The sequence below is a fragment of the Mauremys mutica genome, chromosome 4 (genome assembly GCF_020497125.1).
Source record: "Mauremys mutica isolate MM-2020 ecotype Southern chromosome 4, ASM2049712v1, whole genome shotgun sequence".
NCBI classification, from domain to species: domain Eukaryota; kingdom Metazoa; phylum Chordata; order Testudines; family Geoemydidae; genus Mauremys; species Mauremys mutica.
Genome location: NC_059075.1, coordinates 154,138,836 through 154,156,424, shown reverse-complemented (window position 1 = coordinate 154,156,424; position 17,589 = coordinate 154,138,836). Strand labels below are relative to the sequence as shown.

General features: G+C 52.4%; 1 protein-coding gene across 1 annotated transcript; it reads left to right on the top strand.

The window, feature by feature from the left end:
* The first annotated feature begins 13,445 nt into the window (after nt 1–13,445).
* On the top strand, nt 13,446–16,864 carry LOC123370403 (serine protease 27-like). Its single transcript, XM_045016958.1, has 6 exons — nt 13,446–13,652; nt 14,367–14,390; nt 14,562–14,724; nt 14,943–15,214; nt 16,146–16,309; nt 16,492–16,864. The coding sequence occupies exons 1-6, from the start codon at nt 13,580–13,582 to the stop codon at nt 16,693–16,695; spliced, it is 900 nt and encodes a 299-aa protein (XP_044872893.1). The 5' UTR covers nt 13,446–13,579; the 3' UTR covers nt 16,696–16,864.
* The last annotated feature ends 725 nt before the right edge of the window (nt 16,865–17,589 follow it).

The window sequence follows — 17,589 nt, the reverse complement described above, 5'->3', positions numbered from 1 at the left end:
ACCTTATGGGCCCTGTTTTCTGAACCTTTGATCATTTATGTTGCTCTCCTCTGGACCCCCCCCCCCCATTTGTCCACTTCTTTCCTAATGTGCGGTGTCCTGAATTCAGCACACTCTGCCCCCTGAGACTTCACCATAGAGTGGGCAAATGACCTCCCATGTCTTCCTGACAACACTGCTTTTAATACAGCCCCAAAAGATATTCGCCTTTTTTGCAACAGCGTCCCATTGTTGACTCAGATTCAGTTTGAGATCTGCTCTAGCCCCCGGGTCCTTTCCAGAAATACAAACCCCCAGCCAGTGATTCTCCATTTTGTAGTTGTGCATTTGATTTTTCCTTCCTACTTTGCGCTCGTCTTTCCTGAATTTCTTCTTGTTGATTTCAGACCAACTCTCCCATTTGTCAAGGTCTTTTTGACTTCTGATCCTGGACTTTAATTAATCACTATGCTTGGAAGGATCAGATTGTTACCGGTAAACGTCAATTTCACTGCATCCACCCCAACTGATGAGCAAATATTTCCATCGGCAATCATCAAAATTTACCAATAGGAAACATAAGAAAAATGTATCAGAGGGGTGGCCATGTTAGTCTGGATCTGTGAAAAGCAACAAAGAGTCCTGTGGTACCTTATAGACTAACAGACGTACTGGAGCATGAGCTTTCGTGGGTGAATGCCCACTTTGTCAGATGCAATTGAGTATTCACCCACGAAAGCTCATGCTCCAGTACGTCTGTTAGTCTACAAGGTGCCACAGGACTCTTTGTCGCTTTTTACATAAGAAAAATGCTGTTTGAAAACTTAGAGTCAGAATCCAATGATTTAGATTTCTGAACTAGGCTTGTTACAAATGGGCTAGTGAATGAAGAGGCCTGATTTGAGATTTACTTTGTATATTTTCACATGCAGTGTTCACATTTTGTGTTCACGCGTTATAAAGCTTAGACGCTTTGGATCGCATTTGCTATCAGTAAAATAATTGCCTGACCGCCCCCGCCCCCCCGCTACACACACACCCATCATGTCCTGCAACTAAACAAAATTAAATAGATAAAAACCGAAAAAAAATGCTTAAAAATAAGTATTGTTCTCTATCAAAATTATCAAAAAATAAAATTTAAATTCTACGGAGCCTATTCCTACCCCGGGCAGGCAGACACCAGGTCTGTAGCCACCTTTTGGCTGACTTACAGTTACAATTGATACAGTCGATTATCTAAGCCATTGTATTGTCCAGCATGGCCATGCCCTGCTCTCAGATCCGGCTTCCACCAGATCAGGGGCTTGCATCTGAGCCTTGACTGACCATCAGACCATGAATTTACGTTTCCTGGAAGTCAGTGGCTGGGGCATAAAAGTCTGTGCATGAGGAATTGTGAGAGATAAAACAGGATCCAGTAGGTTGGCGCTGGCACCTCTGTCGCTGCCCCTTGCCACCCTGAAATGGCAGGCTGGGTTCTCCTCTTTTGCCAGGGTTATTGGATGAGAACCGGGCATCGCATGATGTGTCACCTTTCTTTTAAAGCTCTGAGCTCCAGGAGTCAGGTGATCACTGATATTCTCAAGGGGTCAGTTACTTGCCTTTGTGGTGCCAGAGAAAAACTTGACAAGAAGGCTCAGAAAGCCAGAAGCTGCATTTGCTCCTTTTCTCCATCTCTGACCTCCCCGAAAATCAGCAGGGTTCTGGCCATTGGCACCTAGAACATGCCCAGAACTTTTGGAAGCCCTGGATGTGGCATTCAAACGCTATCACGTTACAGACAGGATCACCGCTGCACCCTGGCTTTGCTAGAGACCTTTGGAGGAACCGCTTCAGGGCACCCGACCTTCAAGGGATCCCCCTCTTTCTTCAGGGTCATTGTCCAACTCCGGCAGACCCCGGCTGAGTTCACAGGCTCCGCCTGCCGGAGATCCCCGAGGATCAGCGTCAGTTGTTCAGTCCTCAGGGCTCCATTGTCCTGGCCAACCCTCCATTCACACGGGTCCATTTCAGCCAGTCTTGTAATGACCCCGCCACCCTACCCCAGTTATGTCACCCAAACACCCCATGTTTCCTTCTCGGCCCTCAAAATGGCTTTTAACCCTTTTTCACTCCTGGGTAGCAATGCACCGTAGAGAGGGAAACTGAGGCACACATCGGCATCCTAAAAATAGGACAGGAGATTCCTACTTCATCACAGCCCCACCTCATTCAAAGGGTGGGTGTGAAGCTGCCTGGGAGCTATGGGCTGAGGATTGGTTTAGGTGGAGGCAGGGGCGGGGGAAGAGAGATCACAGGGGAGCTGAGGAGAGACGAAAGACAGAACAGAGGAGAGCAGAGACAGAGGCAGAGGCAGGATCTTGTGAGAACAGTGTGATGCTGGGAAAAGCCAGACCGAGAGTTTGGGGCTCTGCTGGTGAAGGGGGCTGAAAGCTAAAAATCCTGCTCCTTTCAGTCTCAGCTCCCCCTGGGTTTGGAGAAGCAGGACTTTGTACGCTCTGTGTGTAACCAGCAGGAAGCTTACCTCGATCCCTGGGTGCGTGTAGCTCAGGGGAACCAGGCTGGTTTGGGGAAGGATTGCAGGAGGTCTGCTTGGAGGATGGGTGTGAAGCTTGCTTTGTCTCTGTGAACCCCTTCTTCATCTAGGTCAGTTTCAACCAGTCTCTTAATGACCCTATTCGTTCCTCCCAGACAACGCGGTGACAAACACCCCCCTGTGCCTCTTAGTCTGTCCTGAGAGCAAACTGGAGCCTGTTTTCCCCCTGGGGGAAACTGAAGCTTCCTATAAATACGAAAAATGCAGACTATCGTGTTCCAAAGCTGTGGGAGCCGGGCGATTGCCAACAAACCCGTCCAAAATTGTGACTAACTCCCCAAAACCATGAAAAAACAATTAAATAAGTGGTGGGGATTTGCATCCCAATGTCATGATGCTGGGCAGTGTTAGGGATATAGATATTCAGGCCTGTCTGTAAAGGCCTATATTTTAAGAATGTAGGTATATGTTTGTAACCCTTCGGCCCATCTGAGTTGGCAGCAACAAGGGCCGGGTTCAGTATCCAGGGTTCCGTTTCAATAACGCAATGCAAAACCGGCTCGAGCCCCCACCCAGTGACCTGGGACAATTACATACCCCCCCCGGGCGCCTCTAGGAGGCAATACTTCCCCACTCGCAAGCACAAACCATGAGCAAAAGACCCCCCCTCCCCCAAGTAAGTTTGGCAGTGTCCTTTTCCCCTCAGGGTCTTAAGTCCGGAACCCCCAAAAAATCACCCAAAAGTCCAACAACCCAAAAGTCTCTGTCCCTGGTCAGTGCAGCCCCAGAGTTCAAAAGTTTATCTGCAGAGTTTTACCTCCCAGCCTGGGGGGGAGGGGAGGCACAGCAGTGTTAAGGGGCACCTTACGTGGGCCAAGGCCGACTGCCCCACCTCTCCATGGGGTTCTGCTGCAGTCTTCACCATGAGCCATTCCACCAGCCGCTCCACTCCTCCAGCTGTCCCGTGAGCCGCTCCACAAGCTGTCCTGCAAACCACTCCAGCCATCCCAGAAATAGCTCTGCAGCATACCTTCAGGCCGCCCCACAGCACTCAGTGACTTCAGCTTGTAGTAGGGGAGCCTCAGTGCTGTTGTACCATTGGCCTGCAGTGAATTCAGGTCTGCAGCCTGTAACCAGTCTCCTAACGGAATTAAAGTTAGCTCTGATATTCCACAGTAGAGAGCAAAGAAAAACCTCAAGAAGAGCAGGCTGCCCATCAGGTACAGGCCCCCAAGCCCCTGCCTCTCTCAATTCACTGGGTTTTGGAACCCATGTCCCTTGTCTAGCGAGTGCTGCTTAGTCGATGGCGAGTCCCTCTGTCATGAAACAGTTTTATTGTCCTTGATTCACATAATCAGGGTAACAACACTTTATTCTTCCTGCCTCAATAACAGAGAAACTGGGGACCCCACAGCAGGCACAGTGACCATGTGGGCTCATGCTAGGCAGGGTGGGTGTGCCTATGCAAACAAGACCAACCCCTGCCGTTCTTTTCCACAACTCGCCACAATTCACCACCAGATCTGAGGGTAGAGCTCAGCCTGACTCTGCTTACATGTTTATCATTTAGCTAGTTATAAAAGAAAGAATCTGTGTAAGGGCCTTCTCTCACGGTGACACTCTGAGGCCCTGTTCTTAGCCTTTGGCTAAGCAGTGGGAGCAGCCACAAGCTGGGAAGCGACCGGTCACATCCTCACATTCCAAACTAGTCACACTGAAATAAGGCGCTATTGGGCTGTTAGGTAGGTGATACGATCTATCACCTCCAGAGAAAGGGAAGACCCTAGAAGATGTAAAAGGAAATTTACTTTCATCGTTTTCTGTTTGGTAAGAACTCATTTATCAATAGACACAGCTGGGAAACCCTTATGTCTGTCTAGATGTAGTTGTGAAATCCTCCCTTCTGTTATTGTTTTGTCATTATAGGTCCCACTTTGCTGTTGTTTATTTGCATGGTCTCTGTCTGGTTCGGTGATTGTTTCTGGCTGCTGTATAATTAATTTTGCTGGGTGTAAACCAATTAAGGTGGCGGGATATAATTGGTTAGCTAATCATGTTACAATATGTTAGGATTGGTTAGGTAAATTTCAGAAGAATGATCGGTTAAGGCAGGGGTAGGCATCCTATGGCACATGTACCAAAGGCGGCACGCAAGCTGATTTTCAGTGGCACTCACACTGCCCGCGTCCTGGCCACCGGTCCGGGGGGCTCTGCATTTTAATTTAAATTTAAATGAAGCTTCTTAAACATTTTAAAAGCCTTATTTACTTTACATACAACAATAGTTTAGTTATATATTATAGACTTATAGAAAGAGAACTTCTAAAAACGTTAAAATGTATGACTGGCACATGAAACCTTGAATTAGAGTGACTAAATGAAGACTCGGCACAGCACTTCCGAAAGGTTGCCAACCCCTGGGTTAAGGTATAGCTAAGCATATTACTATATAAATTAGGGGTGGGATGTTATGCAGTCTATATGGTTTTATAAAAATATGATAATGAGTGAATATAATGTAACTGGAATGTGCTTCATGCAAAAGGTGTCTTGTAAGGTATCGTTACAAAGCTTATAATCTACTGAGTGTGATCATCCTAGTTGTATAAATGTACCACTCTTGTATCTGAAACTAGAAATATGAAATATAACTTTGAGGTCCTACTGTAATTATGCAAAGTGTGGACCATGAATGGTGGTTTGGAATCTTGATGACTCCCATTAGCCAGAACAATTGACTGCAGATGGCTCTGTTTTACCTGTCAGTCTTCCTGTATACCTGTGTGCTGGCAAGTGGGTAATGAAGTCTTGCAGTGACATGTGATCATGTCACCTGAACTGGAATCCACCTTTAACCTGGTGCTTTTCCAATGATGGGCGGTGGAAACCCAGAGAGACAAAGAATTCCTGTCTTATGCAAAAGATATATAAAGGGGTCGAACAGAATAAAGGTGGGGAGGAGCTATCGTGAAGAATCTCCTGGCTACCACCTGAGCTGGAACAAGAACTGTACCAGGGGAAAGAATTGTGCCCAGGCCTGGAAGGTGTCCAGTCCGAGGAAAAAACTTACTGAAGCATCTCTGAGGGTGAGATTATCTGTATTCAGTTTGATTAGACATAGATTTGCACATTTTCTTTTATTTTGCTTGGTGACTGACTTTGTTCTGTCTGTTACTACTTGGAACCACTTAAATCCTACTTTCTGTACTTAATAAAATCACTTTTTACTTATTAATTAACTCAGAGTGTGTATTAATACCTGGGGGAGCAAACAACATTGCATCTCTCTCTATCAGTGTTATAGAGGGTGAACAATTTATGAGTTTACCCTGTATAAGCTTTATACAGGGTAAAACGGATTTATTGGGGTTTAGACCGCATGGGAGTTGGGCATTTGAGTGCTAAATTCAAGCACATTTCTGTGAGCTGCTTTCAGGTAAACCTGCAGCTTTGGGGCAAGTAATTCAGACCCTGGGTCTGTGTTGGAGCAGACGGGAGTGTCTGGCTCAGCAAGACAGGGGTGCTGGAGTCCCCGGCTGGCAGGGAAAGCAGGGGCAGAAGTAGTCTTGGCACATCAGGTGGCAGCTCCCAGGGCATTTCTGTGATCCAACCCGTCACAAGGGGCAAACAGGAAGTAAGTTGGGATTCAAAAATAAGGAAAAAGGAACTTGGATTTAAGCTTGCTCGAAGTTCACCCCAATAAATATCAAATTGTTTGCACCTTCGGATGCTTAGGGTGCCAAAAAGGCTGGAGCCGGCCCTGCCTGAGAAGCATTGCAACAGTGCCGGGCTTTTTGTGGGCTCTGTTTGCTGTCTTGTTTTGCAGCCAGTATGAATTCTGCTAACCCTTTTCATGTTCTCTGTATGTATAAATATCTCCTGTCTGTGTGTTCCATTCTATGCAGCTGATGAGGTGAGCTGTAGCCCACAAAAGCTTATGCTCAAATAAATGTGTTAGTCTCTCAGGTGCCACACATACTCCTGTTGTTTTTGCGGATACAGACCAACACGGCTGCTGCTACTCTGAAAGCTAACCCTCTTGTTTCTCAGAAAGAGCCGTTCAAACCTGCTTTTGGTTTCCACCTGCATGAGACAGGAAACCAACCTAATGAAAGGTGGAGGCTCTCACGGCCAGCAACTGATATACATCAATGAAACATGACAGCTCTCACGGATGGCCCTGCAGCTCTTCATAATATGATCGCTGCCGTCTGGCTTTGAAGCCTGGGATCCACAGCGAAGACATTGGGATGCTGAGAAGTGAGTCGCCCTTAACAGGGATCAGAGTTAGCACCACATTGAGGTGGATTGGGCCCACCTTGCACCCCTCTCACAGCCCTTGTGTCAGGCTCTCTGCAGAGGTTAGGGAGTGGTTCACCCCATCTTTAAAGAACCAGAAACTGGGAAATACCAGACAGGAGACCATCACACAGGAGGGTTCGTACCCAGAGGCAGTAAAAAGCCCGAGCACAGAGATGCAGGGTACAGAACACTCTGAACAGAGCGGGGCTCATACAGCAGTGAGTTCCAAACATAAAAGATCCACTAATAAATATATGAAGAACCCACCCCAGAGGGGGTTAGGGGCCAGGCAGGAGGCTGGAACTGAAGGTTCAGAGGGGGTTTCGTTACACAGACTGTGACGGAGCAGGGCATGGGGAGGGCTGACCCGGGAATGTTGTGGGGGAGTTTTACTGGGACTGTCTGCATTGGGGATGGGATATCAGGGTGTGACTTCACTTGAGGGACGATACCTGAGCATGTAACCTGAGCCCAGGAGGGGGATGGGGCCAGGTGACACCTTCTCCCCAGGAAACTGGACAGAGGCTGGAGGAGGAGCCGGGCGGGGGGGAGGCTGGGGGAGAGGCTGGAGGGGTTTCAGTTTGGAGCTGGCTGGGGAAATGGAGGGAGACCCAGGGCCATGGTCTAGGCTCCCTGTCCCCCAAGATGGACTTGACTGAGGGGGTCCTGCTGTTGGTACCTACAAGCTCTGTTTTGGTCTGTGTTCCTGTCATCTAATAAACCTTTCGTTTACCAGCTGGCTGAGTCACAGTGAATCACAAGAAGCGGGGGGTGCAGGGTACTGACTCCTCCACACTCTGTGACACAGACCCCAAATGCAACCCAGGGAACCCCACCAGCAGCACAGCCGGGTCCTGGAAGAAGACACCGGACTCATAAATTTGTTGTGACTGTAAAGTTCATTGCAATTTAGAGACTGTTGCTCTGAACCTCACCCAAGCCATTTCCTCACGGGGTGCAACCTGGGCTGTGGGACCACAGAGCCCTCTGCCCCATTGATCTGGGGTGAGCGTCTCACGCTGTGATGCTGTGACAAGCCACAGACCTCTGGCAGGCGCTGCACCCACACAGACACCCACAGGCAGGGATCCACCCATCTGAGATACATGGATGCTTCTCCCAGACACTCATGAACCAACAGTCGAGAGACCTCATCCAATTCCCCCTCCGCCTTGCACCCCAGAGCTGTCCTGTCTGGCAGTGGTCAGAAGCCCGTCCAGTGCGAGTTCATTACCCAGTTCGCCCCTCCCTCAATTTGCAGAGGAGATGCACCAGCCTGAGCTGAGATTTCCCCAGCACTTCAACCAAAGCTAACTTTTTAATGTAAAATATAAAACAGGTTTATTAACTACAGACAGATTGATTTTAAGTGATTATAAGTAACACGCGCAGATATCAGAGTTGGTTCCTAAAGAAACAAAAAATAAATTTGCAGTCAAAGTTCTAGAAACTAAACAGGATTTGAATGAAGCAGAGTCTCCCCCTAACAGATGGTACAAACAGGTCACAGATCCTCAATACATAGGCTGGGACTCTTTCCCGGCCTGGGACCACCCTGCCCTAATTCAAAATCTTTGTCTTCCAGGTGTCAGTTCCCCGCTTTTATAGTTTCTTCCAGCTTCCTGGAAAGATCCTTGCTGTGAAGTGGGGATCAAGCAGTCTCCACTGTATACGTGTTCCCACTGAGAAGTCTCCATTGTATGCGTGATCCCTCAGAGAAATCTCCATTGTCTACAGTTCCTGGGACAGTGGATTCTTTCCTTGCTGGGTGTTGATGAGCCATTAACCCACTGTCTAGCTGTTTATGGCTACTCCTTTGTTGTACCTGAAAGGCTCGTTGTGGGTGTCTCCCTGCCTCACAACATTTGTCAGTGACACACACATAGCAAAGCTTCATAACTTCACATACAGTGGCAGCACACACAACTCAACAGGATATGAATGTTCAACAGATCAAGACTTTTCAAATGATACCTCACAAGGTATGTGTGACGGGTTTGGTCACAGAGACCCCATTGGGACTGTCACCTGATGTGCTGAAACTACCTCTGAGCCCATTTTCCCTGCCAGCCTGGGACTCCAGACCCCTGTCTTGTTGAGCCAGACACGCTGGCCTGCTGCAAACACAGACCCAGGGTCCGAACCACGTCCCCAAAGCTGCAGACTAAACTGAAAACAGCTTAGCAAGTAGTCCTGTCTCCAGCACACAGACACCCAGCTCCCAATAGGATCCAAACCCCAAATAAATCTGTTTTACTCTGTGTAACCCTTCTGCCAGGCTGAAACAATAGCAGCAAGGGCCGGGTTCAATACCTAGGGGTCCCTTCCCCACAACGTAATGCAGACCAGCTCGAGCCCCCACCCAGTGACCTGGGAAAATCTTACACACACCCCTGGGCGCCTCAAGGAGGCAATACTTCCCCTCTCGCAAGCACAGACTTTTGGTGTAGCAGAAAAGGTTTAATTCCATAAGATAAACAACAACAAGCATGAAATTTGGAAAATACCTTAACTAGAGATCATAGGTCAAACCGTGAGCAAAGACCCACCCCAGCAACTTGGGCCGTGTCCTTCTCTCTGGGCCCTTGAGTCCAGCAACCCCCAAATCACCCACAGTCCCCAAAGTCCCACAATTCAAAAGTCTCTGTCCCGGGTCAGTGCAGCCCAGAGTTCAAGAGTCTCTCTGCAGAGGTCCCCCTCCCCAGCCTGGGTAGAAAGGGGCACCTTACGTGGTTCGGGGCCAACTGCCCTGCCTCTTCGTGGGGTTCTGCTTCCACTAGTCGTCCCCGCAAACAGCTCAGCTCCGCATGCTCTGTGGGCTGCTCCGCTCTGCCAGCTGCTCTGATCCATCAGCTGTCCTGTGATCCGCTCCAGCCGTCCTCACGAGCTGCTCAGCTCCACTCACCCAGTGGCTGCACAAACTGCTCCACTCCGCTCTGCCAGTATTGCTTCAGGCTCCCCCACTCATCAGCACAGTGCTCTCAGCTCAGCAAGTCCAGCTCTTCAGTGATTTCAGCTCCACTCATTAGCACAGTGCTCTCAGCTCAGCAAGTCCAGCTCTTCAGTGATTTCAGCTCATAGTAGGGGAGCCCCAGTACCAGTGAATTCAGCTCAGTAACCTGCATCTAGATTCTTAAGGGAATCAAAAATTAACTCTGACATTCCACAGTGGAGAGAAGCATAGGTGGTACTGGTGCTTCTGGCTCACACAAGGAGCCTGCACCACCAAGTACAGATACCTGTCCCCAGCCTCTCTCTCCAATGGGTTTTGGAACCCATGTCCCCCGTCTAGCAAGCGCTATCCTGCTGACAATGAAACCCCCCATCACAAGACAATTTTGTAGTTCCCCATTTACCCAATCAGGGTGACAACATTTCATTGCTCCTGCCCCAATAACAATGAAATTGGGGGTCCCACAGCTGTGAAAATAACCATCCCATGCTGCTTTGCGGTATGCTAAGTGGGGTGGGAGTGCCAATGCAAATAACCGAAACTTCTTTCCACACTCCCCATAATTTACCACCAGATGTCAGGGTGGGGCTCATCCTGACTCTGCTTACATCTGTATAAAGCTTATACAGGATAAACTCATAAATTGTTCACCCTCTATTTCACTGATAGTGAGAGATGCACAGCTGTTTGCTCCCCCAGGTATTAATCACTTAGTCTGGGGTTAATTAATAAACAAAAGTGATTTTATTAAGGATTCAAGTGGTTTCAAGTAATAACAGACAGAAAAAAGTAAGTTACCAAGCAAAATAAAACAAAAACACGCAAGTCTGAGCCTAATACATTAAGAAACTGATGACAGGTAATAGCTCACCCTCAGAGATGTTCCAATCAGCTTCTTTCACAGACCAGACTCCTTCCTAGTCTGGGCCCAATCCTTCCCCTGGTACAGTCCTTCTTCCAGCTCAGGTGGTAACTAGGGGATTTCTCATGACTGGCAGCCCCCTCTGTTCTGCTCCACCCCCTTTTATATCTTTGGCACAAGGTGGGAATCCTTCCTCTCTCTCTGGGTCCCCACCCCTCCTTTTAAATGGAAAAGCACCAGGTTTAAGATGGATTCCGGTATCATGTGACATGGTCACATGTCCTGTGAGGATTCAAGCCTTCATTCTTCCTGGCCTGACTTACAGGAACACAGGAAGGCTTGCAAGTAAACAGAGCCATTTACAACCAATTGTCCTGGTTAATGGGAGCCATCAAGACTCCAAGCCATTATTAATGGCCCACACTTCGCAAAGTTACAGTAGGACTTTAGATAATACTTCATATTTCTAGCTTTAGATACAAGAATGATACGTTTGTACAAATGGGATGACCACACTCCGTAGATTATAAGCTTTGTGACGATACCTTACAAGAGACCTTTTGCATGAAGCATATTCCAGTTACATTATAGTCACACTCATTAGCATATTTCCATAAGACTTATGGAGTGCAACGTCACACCAGGCCCTGCACAGATCCCCCCTGACTGAGATCGGGGCCCCTCTCACACTGGGCCCTGCACAGACCCCCCTCACTGAGATGGAGGGCCTGTTGTGCCGGATGCTGCAGAGACTGACTGCATTTGTGGCTAGGATGTGTCAGCAAGGGCTGTGTGTGTGTGTGTGTGTGTGTGTGTGTGTGAAGTTTTGGGGGATGGGGCAAAGCGAAGCAGCCACAGCAGAGTAAAGGAAAAAAGCCGCTCTGAGCTCAGTGGTGGCGGCGTGTTTCAGTCCCCTGCCACCAAACTGCTGCGGGGGCAGGAAATCTCTCTGGTGCCCCCGGCTGCTGGAGGCCAACGAGCGAGAGCAGCATGGGAGGCTGCTGCCTGCGACACCTGCCTGGGGAAAGGGCTGCAGGGGAGGTCCCTGGAAGTGGAGGGGAGCAGGGGTGTGGTGCTGAAGAATGGACAGCGGGGGCTTTCCTGACCCCTGAGCACTGGCCAGCCGTGGGCACCGAGCACCGGACAGAACGCCTGGCCCGGCTACCTCCAGCAAAGGGACAGTCCCAGGCAGGGCTGGTTTTAGGCCAATTCAACCAATTCCCCTGAATCGGGCCCCGCCCCTAAGAGGGCCCCGCGCCCAAGCCCCAGCACGGCGTACGGACAAGAGCCAGGGCGCTGTACCGGGGGGGGCCGGCTTCTCCAGGGGGCAATTTAAAGGGCCTGGGTCTCTCAGCAGGGGCTGGATCCCCAGGCCTTTTAAATTGCCACCAGAGCCCCGCTGCTGGAGCCCTGGGGTAGGGCTGCGGGGCTCTGGGGGCTGTTTAAAAAGTCCAAGGCTCCTGGTGCTTCTATGCCCTGGCCCTTTAAATAGCTGCTGAAGCCCCACCACTTCCCCAGGGCTCCCGCGGGTATTTAAAGGGCCAGGGTAGTAGAAGCAGGGGAGCCTTGGGCCCTTTAAATAGCCCCAAGAGCCCCAGGCTGCTGCTACTCCGGTGGGGGAGGGAGGAAGGGGCACTCACTGTACGGGGGGGGCTATACCCCCTGTACCCGCCTGCAGCCAGCCCCTGCTGCACCCCCTGCCCACACCAGCCCCGCACCTCCTGCCCTGCCTGCACCAGCCCCACACCCCTTGCCTGGCCCGCACCCCCTGCCCTGCCTCCAGCCAGCCCCACACCCCCTGCCCTGCCCGCACCAGCCCCGCACCCCCTTCCCTGTCTCCAGCCAATCCCTGCCGCACTCCCCTGCCTGAAGCCAGCCAGCCCCGCACCCCCTGTCTCCAGCCAGCCCCGCACCCCCTGCCCTGCCTCCAGCCAGCCCCATGTCCACTGGTGCCCTGCAGTTCCCAGGGCAGTAACCCTGCACACCTGCTTCAATGAGGGGGGCAGGGAGCAGCTCGGACCCCCACATGTGCCTACCCTAGGGTGACCAGACAGCAAGTGTGAAAAATCAGGACAGGGGGTGGGGGGTAATAGGATCCTATACAAGAAAAAGACCCAAAAATCGAGACTGTCCCTATAAAATGGGAACATCTGGTCACCCTAGCACACCCCCAGGGAGTGGCGGGGACCCACCCATGTGAAGCGGAGCTCAGTTCTAGTTCAGGCCCAGCTTTTTAAAAAAGAACTGTAGGTACAATTAACATACATCCGTATTTTCCCGGACATGTCAGGCTTTTTGGTTCTTAAATCGCCATCCGGAACAAAATTTAAAAATTTAAAAATTCCTCCTGGGAAAATACGGACATATGGTAACCCTATTGGTACAAAAAATACATACTGTGGCATGTCCCTTAAATCAGAACTTTTTATAGGGAACTGGTTGCTAAGAAATGAAAGGCTTCTTTTTACTTTTTTTTTTTTTTTTAGTCGTCCCTGCCGGGGCCCCGCCGAAAATGTTCGAATTGGGCTCTGCACTTCCTAAAGCCGGCCCTGGTCCCGGGAAAACCAAGGCAAGGAGTTGCAGCCCTGATTTCTCCTTCCGACAGGTATGGCCCGGCAAGGACCAGATCTCGGCTAAGCCATGCAAGGGGTCGGGGAGAGATGAGGGTCTGTGAGCTTCTGCTTTCACTTTCCTGTACATCAGAGATTTAAACACTGGAAAACGCTGGGCTCTGAGCCAGAGAACCACAGGACCAGAGATAAGGGCTCAGAGGTGCTGTGGCTTCTTGATGCACATGGCTAGTGGTCTGGCAGAAATCACACCCCACACCCATGGGGCGGCTGCAGCTGGGTTTATAACTCACTGCCTTGAAGCCAGGGGCTGTCTGCTCCGCTAGCTGGAGGCTGAGCTGGGCCGTCTCGACCCAGAGCTCCTGTGGGGCAGGATGATGGGGGGTCTCTGCTCCAAGCTGGCCACGCTGCTCCTGCTGCTGCTGGTGCTGCCGTCCTCAGCGCATGGTAAGAGGGAGCAAGGGAGCCAGAGGGATGCAGAGCCGCGGGGAACAGACCAGAGGGGACGACCCTGCAGCCTGGAGTTGGGAATAGAGCTGAGGGGAGAAATCGACTGGATGAGACAATCCTGCCCCCTGAGGGTTGAATTGACAGGAAGGGACCATCCTGCCCCCCGGGGGTGGAATCGACTCAGGGGGACGATCCTGCCCCAGTCGACTGGCTCTGTCTCTTTCCCAGGTCCTGGGTTCTGTGCACTGAGGGGCAGAAATGATGTGCCGGTTCCTGGCCCTGCTGTGAATGAAGGGACCCTGAGCCCACCTCTGAGACACACACCCCCACACAGGCCAGCATGACCCCTGCAGCCCCTCTGACTCACTCCCACAGGTGCCATGGCCCCAGCACCCTCTCAGCTTCTGCACTCAAACCCTCTCCTGCCCTTGGGCTTTGCACGGTGGAGGGAGGACGTGTGGCCCTGAGAGAGCTGGGAGCAGTCCCCTTTCATCTCATGTCAGTGTTCACTCTGAAACCTACTGATGCATAGTAGCCACCTATGATTTGAGGCAGAGTATGTAGATTATGGAAGGAGCTATAGGACAGTGGGGGGGGGGGTTATTCCAGCTCTTTCCCCGCCTTCCACCCTCCCCAATCGGACCCTAGTGATGCTCCTCCCCCAGTGGCCCTGACTCTAATGTCTCCCCAAAAATTTCCATCCCTCCCCAGGTGCTGAGAGTCAAGACCAGCCAGGTAAAGAGTCTGGACTCCTGGGTTCTATCACCTGCTCTGGGAGGGGAGTGGGGGCTGGTGGGTTATGGGTGCGGATGTGGGAGGGAGACAGGACTCCTGAGTCCTCTCCCTGGCTCTGGGTGGGATATGTGCACTTTGTCCCATGTTAACATGACTCCCTGGTTTGTGCAGTGTTCAGCCGTATCATAGGGGGGCAGGATGCACCGGAGGGTCGATGGCCCTGGCAGGTCAGTGTGCAGAAATATGATGACACAATATGTGAATACCACCACACCTGTGGAGGATCCCTCATCTCAGCCCAGTGGGTGGTGTCAGCCTCTCACTGCTTCAATCCGTGAGTAACCCAGGCAGAAGCGGGGGGAGGGAGGGGCAGGTTCCTCTTATTTGGGTTGCAGCAACATCTGTTTGTGGCCTCTGCCCCCTCATTGACCCCCTGCTCTTGGTCAAGCCATCCCCACGGTGCTATGCAGCTGTTCTGCTGCTGTGCCCGCCCCAGAGGTGGCTGCATCTCAATGTCACACTATCTTCCCCTTTTCCTTTTCTCTCCTCCAGCTCTCTGCCCTATTCCCAGTACCAGTTAGTGCTGGGAGCGCACCAGCTCCTCAACCCCTCCCCCAATCAGGTCCTGGCCGAGGTGCAGAAGATCATCCCCCACCCCAGGTACAATAGGACGAGCTTCGTTGCTGACATCGCCTTGGTGAGGCTGAAGAAGCCAGTGAAATTCACGCAGTTCATCCGGCCCATCTCCCTGCCAGGTGCCTCCCGCCAGTTCCCCGTGGAGAAGAAGTGTTGGGTCACCAGCTGGGGACGGGTAGAAGTGACCGGTAAGTGTTAAAGGTCTCAGAGAGGCACTGGGAGAACATAATTGTTATGGGGTTGGGGAGAGAAGTATCCTGCTCTGTCCCCGCCCCTTTCCTCAAGTCCCTGCCCCTGCTCCGCCCCCTCCCCAGCCCCATTCCACCCCTACCCCAAAACCCCCTCCCCTGAGCGACGTGGCCTGAGGGGGTAGCACGGGGCCTGGTGCCAGCAGCAGGAGTGGAGCCACCCCCACATTGACCTGCTCTGCTCCACTGGCTCCCAGCCGTGCCGCTCCACTTCCCACCACTGCCGGTGAGGGCAGGGAGACAGGCCTGACCCCTGCTGCCAGCGCCAGGCCCCCACTAATCCCCCTGACTGCCCTGTGCCCCACAGGGCCCCCAAAGCACGGGGCCCGGGGCAGACACCACAAACCTTCCTATGAGAAGGGCTCTGGTGGTCATGGACACTGTGACCATCTCGGCTGACCTCCTGGAGAGCACAAGCCAGAGAACGGCCCTGAAGGAATTGCTGCTTTAAGGAGACCAGATCTCTGAGCTGGCCGCCCCATCTGGATTTACAAATGGAGAATCCACCACTGCCCTTGGTAAATTGCTCCAACCGTTAATCGCCCTCACTGTTAAACACTGACACCTCATTTCCAGGCTGAGTGTGTCGGGCTTCAACTTCCAGCCACTGGATCATGTTCCACCTTCCCCTGCTCGACTGAAGAGCCCGTTATCAAACACGTCTTCGCATTGTAGATACGAATAGACTGGGCTCAATTCACCCCTTAACCTTCTCTCTGTCAAGTTAAATCAACTGAGCTCCTGAGTTAGAGGCCTGGGGTCCCGGATGATCAGGGCTGTGTGTGTGTGGGGGTGGGGGGGCAGCGCTGCTCCCTGCTGCGCCAGACGCTGGCAGAATAACCCTGCCGCACCTCTGCTTCTCCCCATCCAGAGCCTCTCCAGCCACCCAAGACCCTGCAGGAGCTGGAGGTTCCCATCCTCAGCACAGCAGCCTGCAACAAGCATTACAACACACTGATTCCACGCTCACCAGACCCAGTCAAAACCAGCATGATCTGTGCTGGGTACATGGACAGCCCCAAGGGATTCTGCAATGTGAGAGCCTTTCCTCCCAGTGATTGTGGGTATTACAGCACCACTGCCCAGATCCCAACTGAGACCACGGCCCCAGTGTGCCAGGCGCTGCCCAGACCCCGACTGAGATCAGGGCTCCCCTTGTTCACCGTGACAGCGATGGGAATTGGGGCCCTGACCCCCGTTTCTCTCTCTCTCTCTAGGGCGACTCCGGGAGGCCTCTGGCCTGTGAGCAGGGTGGCACCTGGTACCTGGCCGGAATCGTGAGCTGGTTTATGACCAGAAATGTGAGTGGAATCGTCTGTTCTCATCCCAAGTTCCCCGGGGTCTTCACCCGGGTGACGGCCTACGACAGCTGGATCCAGAGGGAAGTGGGCCCTTCTGACGTCGCTTCTCCAGCGCCCTGATACTCGCCGCCCTCCTCCTCGCAGCCCTGTGAGCCACGCGCGGACCTGCCCCTGGCACTGCCAGGCCGACCCCCCTCAGGATGTCTGTAGACCCCCCCCCTTGACACCGGGTGTGGGCCCCGCGCTGCTGGGGTCTGCGGGATGCGGCTGGGAGAGGCTGGTGGATGGAAGCACGAGGGGCGGGGGGGCGCTATGGGGAGGGGAGGGCGGGGGGGGGGTTATATCCTGCTTTTCCTGCAGCTCTGCAGCGCCCCCTGGGGGTGACAGGGAAGCCGACAGGGACGGGCCCCGCAGCCGCTTTTATCCCCTGACTTGTGCTCTGAAAATCATCAATAAATCGGCTTTGCAAGCAACTGCCCCGCAGCAGCTGGCGCCGCCTCCCGCTGGGATAGTCCTGCCATGGCAACAGCCTCCCATGGGCTCCACGGTTTAACTGAGTGTAGGGGCCTCCCATCGCGCTGGGCGCTGCACAGACACCCCCACCGAGATCAGGGCCCCCGTCATACTGGGCGCTCCACACACCCACCCAATTGAGATCAGGGCCCCCATCGCACCCAGTGCTGCATATACACCTGCCAAACGAGAATGGGGCTCCCAGCACACTGGATACTGTGCAGACCCTCCCTACCGACTGGAAACCACGCCGGGCGCTGCACGGGTCTCCTTGCCTGAGATCGGTGCCCCATCGTGCCAGGCGCTGCACATACCTTGAGTCAGATCAGGGTCCCATCTTGCCAGGTGCTGCCCAGACACACGTTATGAGACAGTCCCAGCCCTCACAATCACAGACAAAAGATCCCAGCTGGAGACAGACAGACAGACGGGGAAGCACCAGGGAGCAATGGGACAGTGCTGGTCACCGTGACGGGCTCTGTTCTCTGCCCACTGTCACTC

Coding starts and splice junctions, on each gene's coding strand:
- LOC123370403 (XM_045016958.1), top strand. CDS start 13,580: ATGATGGGGGGTCTCTGCTCCAAGCTGGCCACGCTGCTCCTGCTGCTG. Junction 14,725..14,942: donor GCCTCTCACTGCTTCAATCC/GTGAGTAACCCA, acceptor TCTCTCCTCCAG/CTCTCTGCCCTATTCCCAGT. Junction 15,215..16,145: donor GGGACGGGTAGAAGTGACCG/GTAAGTGTTAAA, acceptor CTCCCCATCCAG/AGCCTCTCCAGCCACCCAAG.